Source organism: Symphalangus syndactylus, chromosome 6 (assembly GCF_028878055.3).
Source record: "Symphalangus syndactylus isolate Jambi chromosome 6, NHGRI_mSymSyn1-v2.1_pri, whole genome shotgun sequence".
Lineage (NCBI taxonomy): Eukaryota > Metazoa > Chordata > Mammalia > Primates > Hylobatidae > Symphalangus > Symphalangus syndactylus.
In genome coordinates this window covers 43335977-43350715 of record NC_072428.2, presented here as the reverse complement: position 1 = coordinate 43350715, position 14739 = coordinate 43335977, and the positions used below count along the sequence as shown (strand labels likewise).

The following is a 14739-nucleotide window of genomic DNA, read 5'->3' as shown; positions in this document are numbered from 1 at the left end:
AGTTAAGAGAAAAACAGCAGAGGGTGAAGAAAGGAAGGAAGAGTGTAAAAAACAAAGACTATTTTAGTTGGAAATATACTTTGTACATGATTTCAGTGTTGCATATCAAAGGACCTCAAGTGTTAAGTGTGATATCCTCCACCCAAGGTGGGCTGTTTAAAAGGGGCCTCCCTGAAATCAGGGTCCAGTTTCTAGAGGCCAAGTTAGGCAGATGAAAACTCGGCCTGGCTGAGCTGTCAGCTGAATCCTGAAAGTACACAGGGAGTGGTTTTCCTAATAAAGCCTGGAGTGATTCCTCCACCTCAATTCTGGGGCACGGCGGGTTCCTCCAGCCCCCCACAGGGCAGCAGCTGGCAAACCCCCGCCTGCTCAGACTGCCCGGGCACCAGGCTGTGTGTCTCATGCCTGTTGTGGTGTGGATGCCATAGTGAGCAGGAGCCAGGAAGAGAGCACAGAAAGGATTTACTTAGGAGTTACACAACCAGAGGAGGGAAGAGTTAGGGGTGGAGAAAGAGGCAAAGAGATTGTTCTCTTTAGATTTTGAGGAAGCAGTCACTGCCTTGCAGAAGAGAAGTTCCATGATACAGTAGAGGAACAAACCCGATCAGGGGAGGCACACGTTCGCTCAACATATGAAACTCATTTATTTTTATTTTTTTAATTGAGACAGGGTCTCACTGCATTGCCCAGGCTGCAATGTAGTGGCACAATCACAGCTGACTGCAGCCTCGGCCTCCCAGGCTCAAGGGATTGTCCCATCTCAGCCTCCCAAGTTGCTGGGAATACAGGCATGCACCACCACACCCAGCTGATTTCTGTATTTTTAGTAGAAATGGGGTTTTACTATGTTGCTCAAGCTGGTATTGAATTCCTGGGCTCAAGCCATCCACCCACCTCGGCCTCCCAAAGTGCTGGGGTTACAGGTGTGAGCCCAGCCAAGCAACTTACTTATATATTATGTCAATAATGATCATCACCAGCGCTTATGAGCTCTGTTTTGGTATGCTGAGCATTATGTCCAGTCTGTACATAAAGGAACCGTGGCTCAGAAACGTTAAAGTTATCAAGATCTACCTCCAAGAATGGTGACTGTGCCAAAGTTTACCACCACTCTGTATTCTTAACCATGTCACTGTACTTTTGAAGAAATAAAGACAAAGTTCAAAAGTTAAAAACAGCTGCCTGCAAACTAGGAGCTTCCCAAGCAAGGCCAGACCTCTGAGGGCCTTCCACATTGGGTAGATGGTTACTCTGGGTTCCCTCTGAGTTCCTATTCCAACCCATGGAAAATTGTCTTCCACAAAACCAGTTTCTGGTGCCAAAAAGGGGACTGCTGCTTTAGAGCCTATCTTTCATCATGCTCTAGTGGCAGCAAAGAGGTGACTGATACTAGAATTCTTAGCAGCTGTTTGATATTTGGGGCAAATTACCTCAGCTCAGCCTCAGTTTCCAGTCTGTCTTAAGTGGACATAGCAGGATCGCTGCCACACTCACTGTGGTAATTACATTTAGAAATATCCCTGAACATACTGAGCACTCCACAAATGCTTCTGAACCTGAATGTCTTACAGTAATGTGAAAGGAAATTGAGCCGGAGCTCTGGACAGGGATCAAGCTTGTGAGAATGTGCTCACTAGGTGCTTTGGACTCTACTGAAATTGTAACAGGCGTCAATATTTTTCAATTACTTTTGAGACAGAGTTTTGCTCTGTCGCCCAAGCTGGAGTGCAGTGGCGCAAGCTTGGCTCACTGCAACCTCCACCTCCCAGGTTCAACCAGTTCCCCTGCCTCAGCCTCCCACGTAGCTGGGATTACAGGCATGCACCATCATGCCTGGCTAATTTTTGTATTTTTAGTAGAGACAAGATTTTGTCATGTTGGCCAGGCTGGTCTCAAACTCCTGACCTCAAGTGATTTACCTGCCTCAGCCTCCCAAAGTGCTGGGATTACAGATGTGAACCACCATGCACAGCCTCAATTAATTTTTAAAATCAATTAAACTTTTCATAAAGGTAGTAAATTTATGTGGTCAAAAAATCTCCAAGCATAAGAGAATGGAAGGGAGACGTCTCTTCCTTCTCATTCCTACCCTACCCTTAAGTAGGTAGCCACTGTTACTATTCTCTTATGAGGCTTTGTAGTGATTTTAATGCATATGCAATCTAACATGAATACATGTATTCTCCCACCCCACCCTGCTTTTTAAGAGAGGATGTGATCTGATTTGTGCTTCAGGAAAACGATGGCTGCATCAGGTGAGAGCAGGGACTGGAGGAAACTATACTGTCAGCCAGCCGGTGGCTGATGAGGACCAAACCAAGGTAGGGGCGTGGCTGAGGAAATGGCAGAGGGGAGAGATGTTATGGAGATAAAATTAAAAAGCCTTGTGGATTAATGAGCTGTGAGGAGGATAAATTGTAATGACTGGGTGTTTGAGACCAAGGATGTTGATAAATTTTGAAGAGTCCTGGAATAGAGGAGGAAGCAGGATTGCTAAGAACTGACTTGGTGATAATGCTTTTGCCTTTCATTCTCAAAATAAGCTTGTTGAAATACTTATTGGAGACAGGAAAGCTCAGAGAGTTTAAGTAACTTCATCTGGGACCTGGCTAATAGATGGCAGGGTTGACTATTTGAACTTTGTCTGAATTTCATAGTGTATGAGAAAATGACACTTACCCCATTATCTGGGAAAATGGGAAGGGCAGGGATGGTTCTCCGTTCACAGATGGACATTTGATTTGGGCTCCAGGAGAGGAGAGAGTTCCTGAAGGGTCACCTGGGCTTTGTGATGGCAGCCCCCTCAGCCAGAAGGAAGGGAGTTTTGCTGCCTGGTGTCCTGGCCCTTATCTTTATTCCAAGGGGCTGGACCTCCTGGATGTGGACATGGGAGTTAGCAGTCTTCATAGTCAGAGGGAGCCCAAGGTCTCCCCTCTGGGGGACTGGCAGGCCTGTGGTTGAGCCCGCATGGAAGGTCTGTAAATATATCCTGCAGATAACATGATTCTTTCTCGTAAAGGCAGTTGGTCAAATGTGGGCCCAAGGATGATTTAATTTCACATTTTTATACTTCTTTCAATGGCCTAAATTTACAGATCAACTAAAATTCCGTTGTCAGAACACAGATCCTGTCTTGGTTTGGAAAATGTGACCAAGATAGCTCTAAGGAAATATGACATTGATGAGGCCTGTGGAAGAAAGAAGAGGGGGATGGCTGTGCATGGGGATTAGGTTGGAGACACAAGATAAGAAGCAAGGTTTCGGCTGGGCGCGGTGGTTCATGCCTGTAAACCCAGCACTTTGGGAGGCCAAGGCGTGTGGGTCACCTGAGGTCAGGCATTCAAGACCAGCCTGGCCAACGTGGTGAAACCCCCACTGCTACAAAAATACAAAAATTAGCTCGGCGTGATGGTGGGTGCCTGTAATCCCAGCTACTTGGGAGGCAGAGGCAGGAGATTCGCTTGAACCTGGGAGGCAGAGGTTGCAGTGAGCTGAGATCACACCATTGCACTCCAGCCTGGGCAACAGAGGAGACTCTGTCTCAAAAAAATAAATAAAAATAAGCAGCAGCAGTAAGGTTTCAATTCCCGATTGCCAGGAGGGTTCTTGCCTTTATCCTGGACAGGACAGAGAAGGGCACCGGTGTCTCTGGAGAAGCTTCCTAGTTTTATAGTGGCTGCTGAGGCAGTTGCTCCATCCTGGGGTGGAGAATGGCTGTTTGAACAAATCTGGTTCCTGGTCCTTCAGAAAAGAGGCTCCTTCTCTCCTGTAATTCAGGGCTTGGAAGTGATCTCATGCCAGTAAGCCAGGTCACCAGCATCTGTGTGGCCTGGGCGGAACTTTCACATTGACTGTTTAATTTGACCTTGGAGACAGGCTAGGGTTCATCACTGCTCAGATGAGGAAGCCAAGGCCCAGGAAGGTTAAGCAACTTGGTTCAAGCCACTCAGCTCAAAAATAGCAGAGCCTAGATATTCTAACCCAGGTGTCATTAATGTTCCCTTCTCATGCTTCGGAATAAGTGGTGGGAAAGTACATTTGGCCTTCCAGGTTTGGGAAGGAAGGCTGCAGCTGATCTGACGGTTGGCTGTGCTCAGTCCTTGAATGTGTCTTAGGTTTTTCTCATGTTTTTCCAAGCCTGGTCTTCCAGTAGGACATAGGAGAAGGAGTGTCTCCCAGGGAAGGAGATGATGGCTCAGTGTGGAGCGCCCCCATACCCCTCACAATCCTGAGCCCTTGCCGAGCCACCTGCAAGCCCCTCCAGGCCCAAGGCACATCCTCTTGTGGCAGCAGCCTGTGCTTTGTACTCAGTGTTTCTGAGATGCTCTGGCCACTTCCCCTCTTTCTTCATTACCCTTTGGGAAGGAGGCCACTGAAAGCGTCTGGAAATCTGGGTTCTATAGACATTTCACAGAGGCCCCAGTCAGGCCCCCTCTGCTTTCTTTGGCAGGTCCGCGCCCCACGCACCTTCCTGGTTGCTCACTCAGTCGGTGGGGCTTTCAGCTGCACTTCTGTTGGGAAAACACACTCCTGTCTGAGGAAGCAGCAGCCCCTTTGTGGAGATGGTGCTTGGAGTGGGAGGTGGGAAGGATGCATCTCGGTGTGAGATCCCGGAAGGAGGGATTCACTTGCTCCTTGTTTCCAATGATGTTTCTCTATGGGAAGAGCGAGGGGCATGGGATGAAGTGGCATATCAGGGCCAAGTGGCCAGAACAGGGCTGGTGCCCTGAACAGTGAGCTGAGGAGAGAACTCACTTCAGATTCACTTTCTCCTGGGCAGGAACCGTGAGCACAGGCAAGCTCCTGGGCTGAATGTGCGGGAACCTTTCTTGGCTTGGCTCCGCAGCCGTTCTCTGTCCCCCCCAGGGGCCACCACAGGCTGCCCAGCCTGCCCTAGGGGGTAGGTGGACAGACATTCCGGGCAGGACCGTGACAAGAAGTAAATGTAGGCCATTTGTCCTTGTTCTGTTCCAGCTTGTACATTAGCATCCCTTGACATGAGTTATTTGTCTTGATTTCTTTAAATTCCTAAGTGGATTATAATTTTCTTCTTGGTATTATTTGACAGCAGTCATATTTTTCAAGGTTTCACTACGTTCTTCAAATACTTAGAATTTTTGGAACAAATTTAGGAAAAGACTGCCATCTTCAGGTTGGACGGTGCAGTGCAGAACCCGATATGTCTGAGGGCACCTCGCAGATGCTGAGGACTAGCAGATTTGTAGGGCTTTTTCTTCCTTTTCCACAAAGATTGAACTGCCTTCATCAGTTCAATACATCTAGATTCAATACATCTAGAATGTATTGGCAGTCCTTTTAAAAAAAAAAAAAAGAGAAAAAAGCCCCAGTGACCCCTGTTGGAAGTTGTACTGTTGTGGTTTCTTTCATCTACAGTGATGGACAACCTCCTAGGCTGTCCCCACCCCACTTTTGGGAACAGACTTTGCATGCCTAAGTGGAAGGTAGGAAGCAGGTATCTGGAGAGGGTACTGTGTGCCTGAGGGAAATGCGGAGGCCAGACCCCACAAGGCTTCCCAACACTGCCACTACCCTAGCACCGATGGTAACATCAGAACAGTAGAAATCGCCTTAATGAGTCTGAAACTTTCCCTCTCTTCATTCCTGCTTTGAGTTTTAGTACGTCCAGGTTTTTGTTATCAGGGACAGTATTGATTTCACATTATTTCATCCAAAAGAAAGAAACATCATGATTCTTCTGGAAAGTAATAACAACAGCAAATTACGTGCTATGTACAGTGTTACGTGTTTTCCTTGCATTATCTCATTTAATATTCTTGACACTCCAGTACAGTAGGTACTATTATTATTCCTGCATTATAGTTCTACTAAATATACATATTTCCACTATGGATGTGGAAACTGCAGCAGAGAGAGAGGACTATAATCACTTGCCCTGGATGACTCAGTTAGGAAGTGGTGCCACTGCTCGGATTGAAACCCAGATCCCACCTGACACCACAGTCCAGGTGTTCATCACTCCTCACTGCAGGCTCCCTACGCAGCAAAGAACAGCAGGGACCAGGAAACAAAGTGACCTTGTAGAGCAGCTTTGAAGGAAGACGAAAGTCCTTTATTAAACCCCCCGGGTATCTCAGAAGCCCTTTGCAATGAATGGTTGAGTTTCGAGGGTTGCATTCACCTTTATTATTATTTGCAACTGTTATGAAGAATAACTGGAGGGATTATAGCAATACAAAGAGAAAATGGACATTTCTCCAAGTCAAAATAGAAATCCACATATTAAGATGGTATCAGGTACTGCGTAGCATCCTTGATCCAGGTAGGGTTTTACTGGTGCAACATCTGTCTTTTTGGTGAACCCTACCTGCAGACAAGCGTCCCAGCTCCTGTCCAGCTGTCCTGAGCGTTTGAGCTGTAGGAAAGCTTTGCAGTCTGACCCGAGCTCCTTTAAAGCCCAAGAAACTTGTGGCTAACACAGAATAAACATCCTGAAGTAATGTTTTTTGCTTCCTTTTATGGTTCTTTCCCTTCCTCAGAAAAACTCCATAATCTTTCAAGATAGTTTTTGATTGGTGGTTTATTTAATAAAATAATTGTATAAGCCAGATTGAAGCACGTGGCCCATAGGAAAAGCAGTATTCTGCTGCTTCATGGCTCCTCACCTCCCAGTTCTACTTTTTGGGGACCATTGCTTGCAGCCTTTTCAGCCATTTCTTTGTATTAATGTATTTACCTCCACATTTCTAAATAACATGCTTATACTGTATATCTCATTCTATTAATTTTAGACATCATCTATTGACTTCTTAACATAGAAGACTACGATTTAGTTCTCTAAATTTAGTATGTGCCCCCCCGTCTTCCTTTCAGTCCCCCATGTGCTTATATCACATTAAAAAAAATTAACAGTCAGTTAATTTTACAAGCCCATATAAATTTTGCACACAGCATGGTTAATGTTATATATTGGAACCATTTCCTTAATTGTAAAACTTTTTTTTCTGAGGCATATGGTTGTCTTTTTAAAAAATTGTTCAGTTTTACGTAGCTACAGCAATTCATCCTCAAAGTTTCTAGGAGAATTCATACTCTTCTCCAGATGGTGTGATATAAATCAGGTCTGTTCTCTTGGTGACATCCTGCCAGGCGTCCTCAGCTCCACGGATCCACTCTGGACTGGTTGCTGACCTGGCTGGTTTCTTTACCTTTCTTCTATGTTAGGCCCCATCTCTTTTTAACATTTATTCCATCATTTTGTAGAAACATATCCTCCTATAGCTCCCTGGGAACAAGTTGCAAGGAAGGTCAGTTTTCTGAACCTTAAATATCTGAAAGAGTATTCTACTTTCATGTGTAATGGATAACTTGGTGTTCATTATGGTTTTTGCCGTGGACTTGTGAACTTTATTCATATTTTCTAGGTGATTTCCACGTTTTCCCCTTGCTAATGAACAATACTGTATGTTTAATGCTGGAGAATAAGGTCATTCTTATAAAAAGAGCAGGTAAATGCTAATTTAGTTCACGTGATATGTAGAAGTGGTGTTGACTGTCTTTATTATCCCCATCTTCTCTGTAGGAATTTATGAGAACATATATTTATTTGGGAAAGATACAGTTCTAAGTATAGAGGCAATAAGCTTGCTCTGTACAGTCACTTTGTAGGTTCTACGAAGATGAGCACTTTGTTGTTAGCTCATGGATTCCTGGTGCCTAGCACAGTGCCTGGCATATATGATAGATGATAGGTGTACTGGTTCATTCTACTGAAATCTGTAAAAGAAACAGGCAGAGTGAGTACCTTTTCCATCATTGACCTTGAGATGTTGATAATAAGTTGTGCCTCTACTGAGTGCCTAGGGGACTCTTTTGGAGAAGTCAAAATTAGCCTGTGTTTTGGATATTGAGGAAATCTAGTCTTGGGCCTTGCATATGTGAGTCATTGACATTCACCCTTTTTCTGCTCATATCTTGCGCCCAAATGCCAGTTTTCTTTTATGAGTATTTGTTTTGTGCCCCATAGAATAGAATTGCCCTTTTTTTGTTTCATGTGCCACCTTCACTTTTTGGGAAACCACCACTGCTGGAGAAGAAACGAGATTTATTTGGGAAGTAGAGAAGCAAATAAATAATCCACCTTGGCCCACTTCCCTTATAAGGAGAACTGGCAAGACTGGAAATAGAGCCTCACCGAAGGGTTTTTAGAATTAATTTCATTAAAACTTGAACCCAACATACAGATTTCTTCCTTTCAGCCTTCTGGATTTGGGGACAGAGGGATTCCTGACCTAACCAGATTGAATAAAGGGGAGAAGGTGGTCTGTCTGTTTCAATGCTGTGGTCTCCAGGGCACCTTCTGTAGTACTTTGTATTCTTAGAAACAGAGTCACCACCTCTTGGCAGCAGTGAAGCCACTCAGATGCCAATGGTCAGAGTTTGGTTTCAAGTCACCAGCCTTGTAGAGACAGTGCCCAATTTCCTTTGGCAAAGACAGCCTGCCCGTTCTCTGTTCATTTCAGCCTTGAACACAGAGGTAAATTCCTCAAAATAGAAACCTTTGTGGACTCTATCTGATGCATTTGTGAATCATGTTTGTCCCTAATTCTAATTTAACTTCATAGACATTTTAACACACTGTTTAGTTTTTTTGCTGTTGTTCCTTTCCCAAATCAACTTTCAAAAAACGTTGGTTTAACAGTGTTAGAAAGGCTTAGACATTTTCTTTTGCAGGACAGTGTGATTAATGTTTGCAGCAAACGCAAGGGCTGTGGTGTTGACAGATCCAAGTTTTATTAACTCTAGGACTATTCCTGGATGTGTGACCTCAGGCAAGTCAGTTCATCTCTAAGCTTCTATTTCCTCATCTGTAAAATGATTTAAATTAAATCCACCTCCAGCAGCATCATGAGGCAAAGATTACCTGAGATCACATCTATAAACAACACATTGCTCACAGTGCCCAGTGGACACAAGTTCTCTTCCTTCCTTCAGGCACAGGTGAGAGGCCCACACCCTGAGCAGCTGGTTATGAGTGGGCCATGATCAGGGATTTGAACAGTCACTTGGCTTCACTGCTTGCTCCCAGCTCTTGGCTTATTTGTGTTTCTTTTTTCTTTACTAGGCAGGAGGGATAGCAAAAGCAGGAAAGTTATTTTGCTTCTACCTCAGGATCTAGTGAATCTCACATGATAGTAAACTGTAACAATGATCATCTTAGCTATAATTTATTGAACATGAACACTTTTGTTTTGTTTTGTTTGAGAGGGAGTCTGTCTCTGGTGCTCAGGCTGGAGTGCAATGGTGTGATCTTGGCTCACTGCAGCCTCCGCCTCCTGGGTTCAAGCAATTCTCCTGCCTCAGCCTCCTAAGTAGCTGGGATGACAGGTGTGTGCCACCACACCCGGCTAATTTTTGTATTTTTAGTAGAGATGGGGTTTCTCCTGTTGGCCAGGCTGGTCTCGAACTCCTGACCTCAAATGATCCACCCTCCTTAGCCTCCCAAGTGCTGGGATTACAGGTGTGAGCCATCAATCCCGGCCCCTATCAAACATTTCTTATATGCCAGGTTCTATGCCAACCACCTTCTGAGCATTAGTTCCTTTAATATTCACATATGTTGCAAATATTACAGGTATTATATCCCCATTGCACATATGAGAAGTCTGAGGTTTCAGGTTTGTGTCTGGCTCCAAGGCTTTCGTGCTTTACACTCACCACCTTGCTTTTCAGCTGTACCATCATGGTCCCCATCGGTATGTGGTAGATTTTACCCCCATTCACCTTCTTGACCTGTAGATGTCAGGGCCGTGGTTCCCATTTCCAGCAGTGCAGTGCAGGGACATTTTGATGTTAAGCACAAAGACTTCAAGTTTCCCAGCTTCTCAACTTCACTCCAGCTCTGACCTGGCCCGGGGCAGCTAGCGAGGCAGAACAGCTAGGAGTGAGGAGCCTAAAGGGAGACTCGGATTCAGCTCAGTGGGTCCCTAAGGTTTGTGTCTCATGCCTCCCATAAACTCACTCCCTGCAGAAGGCACTAGAATGGACAGAAACGGTGCCTTCCAGAACTGGGGAGGTCTGAGAGCTAGCTGTAAGCAGAGGTTGTTAATCAGGGTTGGATGGATGGATACATAGCCAGTTGTCTAGGTAATAAAGAAACAATGCCTTTTGCCAGTTCCACTTTGTGTTTCTGATTGCCTTTATACCAGCATCTGTGCCCACACCTTTGCCCATGTTATTCTTTTTTACTTTTGCCCACTGAGACTAGAAAGACTAGAAGCTTCTTAGCAGCTATGACTGTGCCTCATACATTTCCATGGGCTGTTGTTTATAATTGGAAAAAGTGATGTGGCAACATTTGAAAAAATGTATAAAAAGCTTAAAGATATTCCCTCCTACCCTTATAATCTCACCTCTTCCCACCCCCATAATCTCACTTCCCTAACACAATGGCTTTTACTTTTAACCTTTTTAAAAATAATTTCTTCCTTCTCAGGCAGACCCTGTTGTTTTATAGTATCTCCCAGCTTCTGTCTTACCTGCCAGGTGGCTAGTCCATGCATCTGCATCCATGTCAGAGCTTGATAGGGTTCTCTCTTTTACCTCACCTGATACCTTTTAGGATTTTTGAAGCTTTGGAAAAGATACCACTCTGATGTTGAACAGGAGAGGGACCTGGCCCTCTCCAAAAGATACTGGCCCCAGTTGCACTGCCACTATATGCAACACTGGCATCAGATGGAGTGTCCAGCTTCCTGTCTTTTGGCATGGTGGCCAGAGATCCAAATGTGGGTAGCAGGTTATAGATTTAAACCAGTACTCCTTCAGGATATATTTCATAGGGTTTTGTGACCAACCGAGTTTGAGAAACTCTAGATTATATGTTTAAAAATGTTTCTTTATGGAAGTGCCTTTTTAAGAGACAAGATCTTACTCTGTTGCCCAGGCTGGAGTGCAGCAGCATGATCATAGCTCCATTGCACCTTCTATCTTCCAGGCTCAAGTGATCCTCCTGCCTTAGCCTCCCAAGTAGCTGGAACTACAGGCATGCACCACCACACCTGGTGATTTTTTTTTTTTTTTCTGGTAGAGATGAGGTCTCTTTATGTTGTCCAGGCTCGTCTCAAACTCTTGAGCTCAAATGATTTTCCCTCCTTGGCCTTCCAAAGTGCTGATATTAAAGGCATGAGCCACCATGCCCAGTCAATGGCACTGCTTTTAATATGCTAATATTTACTGTGAATCTCTAAGAGAAGTCTTATTAAAACAATAATAGCTAGATTTTATTGAGTGCTTATTCTTGTTAAATCTAGGATCCCTGATGAAGTCTGTGGAGTGTCCCATTTAAACCCTGTAACAATCCAGTGAAGTGAATGCCATCACTGTCCCCATTTTAGAGACTTGAGAGGCACTTGCCCAGTATCATAGCTAATTTGCCTTGGGCAGTGTTTTGTGCTTGAGTAGGATGAGTCTAGACCCACACAATCTTTTTTTTTTTTTTCAAAGCAGGCCCCAATGATTAGGTTCCATGGACTGTATATTCTTAACCCATGTATAATACTCAGCTGTGCCCAAGCCTTCTGTTACTTGGGACTTCTGTGGAATAGATTAGTACTCAGGACAGTAGTTGGAGAATTGCCAGTTTTAACTTGGAACGTGAGCAGACTTGGACTGCTAGATGAAGAAGGCAGATGGAGTTTCTCAGTGAACCCTGTTTGGTTCTGAGGCCCGTGGAGCCCCTGCATCCCCAGGTTTCTTGGTCTGGGTCACATTAAGTTGGTATTAATGCCTTTTCAGTGGGAGAGGCATGCCCGAAGAGTCTGGAGTATAACATCTAGACCAGTGGTCTCAAATTTGGCTGTATATTGGAATTCACTGAAGAAGCTTTAAAAATTACTGATGTTTGGCCTCATTCTCAGGGATTCCAGTTTAATCTAGATTACATCCAGGCCTTTGTGATGTTTAAATGATCCTTGGTTATTCTGATGTAGCCTGGGTTGAGAACCATTGGTTTGGACACAATCCTTTGTGGTCCAGTTACCATGTCTTATCCCAAAGCAAGGGGAAGAAAAGGGTTCATTTCGTGAGTGAAGTGACTTAACGTGGTTTAGAGTTTTTTGTTTTTTCATGAATGAGTGACCTATGTTCTTTTTCATCAGCCACATATGGCCTTGTAGATCTTCTCTGTGATCTGTACCCCAATCCTAACTTTGCACTAACAGTGACATATTGAGCAGCCCTTATGCAGAAGTTTTGGATTGGTTACTAAGGGGACTGGTGACAAAGAGGCCCAGCATTCTTATTCCTGCTGGAAGAAGGAAGTGGGTACCATTGCTCAGACCACTGTATTTACGCTGTCCCAGGAGAGTTGGGACAAGAAGTGCATTCTGGGTTATGACATGAGCTAACTGCACACAGATTTCTTATTGGGCTCCAAAGAGTATCACTGTCATTTTCAGTTGGGTCAGGTGAAATTGGGTAATATAATTGTTTCTTGGTTTGGTAGCTGGGTAACTTAAGCTGTTGTTATTAATGTGTCCGCTAAAAAAGCCTTTTTTAGATATTTCGGAAAATATATGCCCTTGTCAGTAAAAAGCAATGATTGTCTCAACTCTAAGCTATAATTGCTTTTCTAAACATACTCATCATTTCAAAAGCATTGATCCTAGGCTGGAAGGCCTAATTCCAGAATTTTGGTACTACTGCTCTTTATCCAGTTCAAGATGGATGAGTCCCAGGTTGATCAAAGAGTTTGTAATGGGAATGTTTCTTTTGGTTTCTTACAGTACAACAAACACCTCTTCGTGCACATTGGGCATGCCAACCATTCTTACAGTGACCCATTGCTTGAATCCGTGGACATTCGTCAGATTTATGACAAATTTCCTGAAAAGAAAGGTGGCTTAAAGGAACTGTTTGGAAAGGGCCCTCAAAATGCCTTCTTCCTCGTAAAATTCTGGGTGAGTAAGACATTGCTGTGATTTCCGTGTTTTTTGTCTGAATGGTCACATCTCTTACGTGAGCACAGTGCAGCACAGCTGGCTTTGGATTTACACTGAGTGCACCTTCATGTGCTTCTGCACAACTGCCAAGGGAGCACGGACTCACACCTGTGAACTGTCCTCATTCCGGCCTTATGCATCCACATGGTGCACCTGGGTGACATTCTCTGTCCCTGCCAAAGGGCAAGAGGGACAAGCAGCCTCTTTGGACTTCACTTGAATTCCACTGGAGTACAGGACCTGGAGCTGGGATGAAGATAAAGTTACATGCTTCAAGATTTTGTAAGCATCAGAGAGGAAATAGAATTGCTTTGCCCAGTATATACTTCATTTGTGCTTTAAAATGATGGGCAAATTCCCCTGGCTGCTGCAGCTTTGCTGATGTTCCAGAGCCTCTGAGAGGAGCTTTGCCACCCTTCTGCACTAGTCAGGCTTGGGCCAGGGGAATGCTAATGGGTCAGAATGGGCATAAGTATAATGTGTGTGTGCTGAGGGATTAGGGGCACCAGTAGACCAGATAACCTGCTAGCACTGCGAGTTTATGATTCCTCAGCCTTTACAAACATTTAAAAAAACAAAACAAAACAAAACTGTTTTAAATGTTTGTGCCCCTTAGCATGGCATTAAAGGCCCTAAGCGACCTGGTTCCAGGGTAGCTTCCTCTTGTGTCCTGCCAAACCCCTGTTGCCCCACCTATCCAGTCTATGCTCCGCCTTCTGTTTGTCTAGATGGACTTTCTGCTCCTTTCTCCCTGTACCACTGGGCCAGCTCCTTCTCTTCCATGAGACAATAGCTCCACTCTAATACAACCTTCCCCATTTGAGCAGACCGTTGATTTCTCTTTTAATCCCATTGCATTTGGTAATCACTTCCCATGCTGTGTCATGATTGTTTGGAGGTGTCCCCCTTCCTCTGGACTCTGCCTCAGGGAGCCTTATTCATATAGTGGCTTCCTTTTATTGAATGCTTGCTTTGTGCTAGGAGCTGTGCTGAATGCTTTACGTGCATTTCATTTCATCCGCCATGTTTTAGGTGGAATTTGCCTCAGCTCCACCTAGGAAAAAAGGCTCATAGATCACCAGAGACAGGCTTGTGGGTTGGGTACCTGGAGCTTGACATCAGATCTGTGTGACTTTAATGCCTTTGCTCTGTTTCCTCATTGCATAATCCCTTGTGGACCCTGACCACAGGATCTATCAACCTAAGCCTCGTCGTATCTCTATACCAAGCAAGAACCTTACACAAAAAAGCCCAACAGATGTGAGAACAAATGGATGAATTAAAGAAAAATTTATGTTTTAGATTCCTTGGAAGGAAATTTGCATATTAAATTGGTTTGTTTCTTTTAGCCTTCCATGATAACTAGATTTCATTTTTTGTGCTTCCATATTGAAATTTGGTTAGTAGGCCAGGCGCAGTGGCTCATGCCTGTAATTCCAGCACTTTGGGAGGCTCAGGCAGGGTTATTACATGGACTCAGGAGTTTGAGACCGGCCTGGGCCAAATAGTGAAACCCTGTCTACGAAAAATACAAAATTTGTCAGGCGTGGTGGTGCACACCTGTAGTCTGAGCTACTCATGAGGCTTAGGTGGGAGGATAGCTTGAGCCCAGGAGGTCGAGGCTGCACTGAGCTATGATTGTGCCCCTGCACTCCAGCCTGAGTAACAGAGCAAGGCCCTGTTCCAAAAAAAAAGAAATTTGGATAGTAGATGTAGCCTTCTACTTAATATTAATGGATGTTGGATCAGTAATATACAT

The 14739-nt window shown here is 44.5% G+C and overlaps 1 protein-coding gene across 2 annotated transcripts in view; it reads left to right on the top strand.

Moving 5' to 3' along the window:
* TEAD1 (TEA domain transcription factor 1) overlaps positions 1-14739 on the top strand; it is a 270500-nt gene that overhangs the window by 214724 nt on the left and 41037 nt on the right. For both annotated transcript variants that reach the window (XM_055282388.2, XM_055282386.2), the window contains exon 9: positions 12765-12938. In XM_055282388.2, the coding sequence (XP_055138363.1) occupies positions 12765-12938 (174 nt within the window). The remainder of the gene's footprint in view (positions 1-12764; positions 12939-14739) is intronic.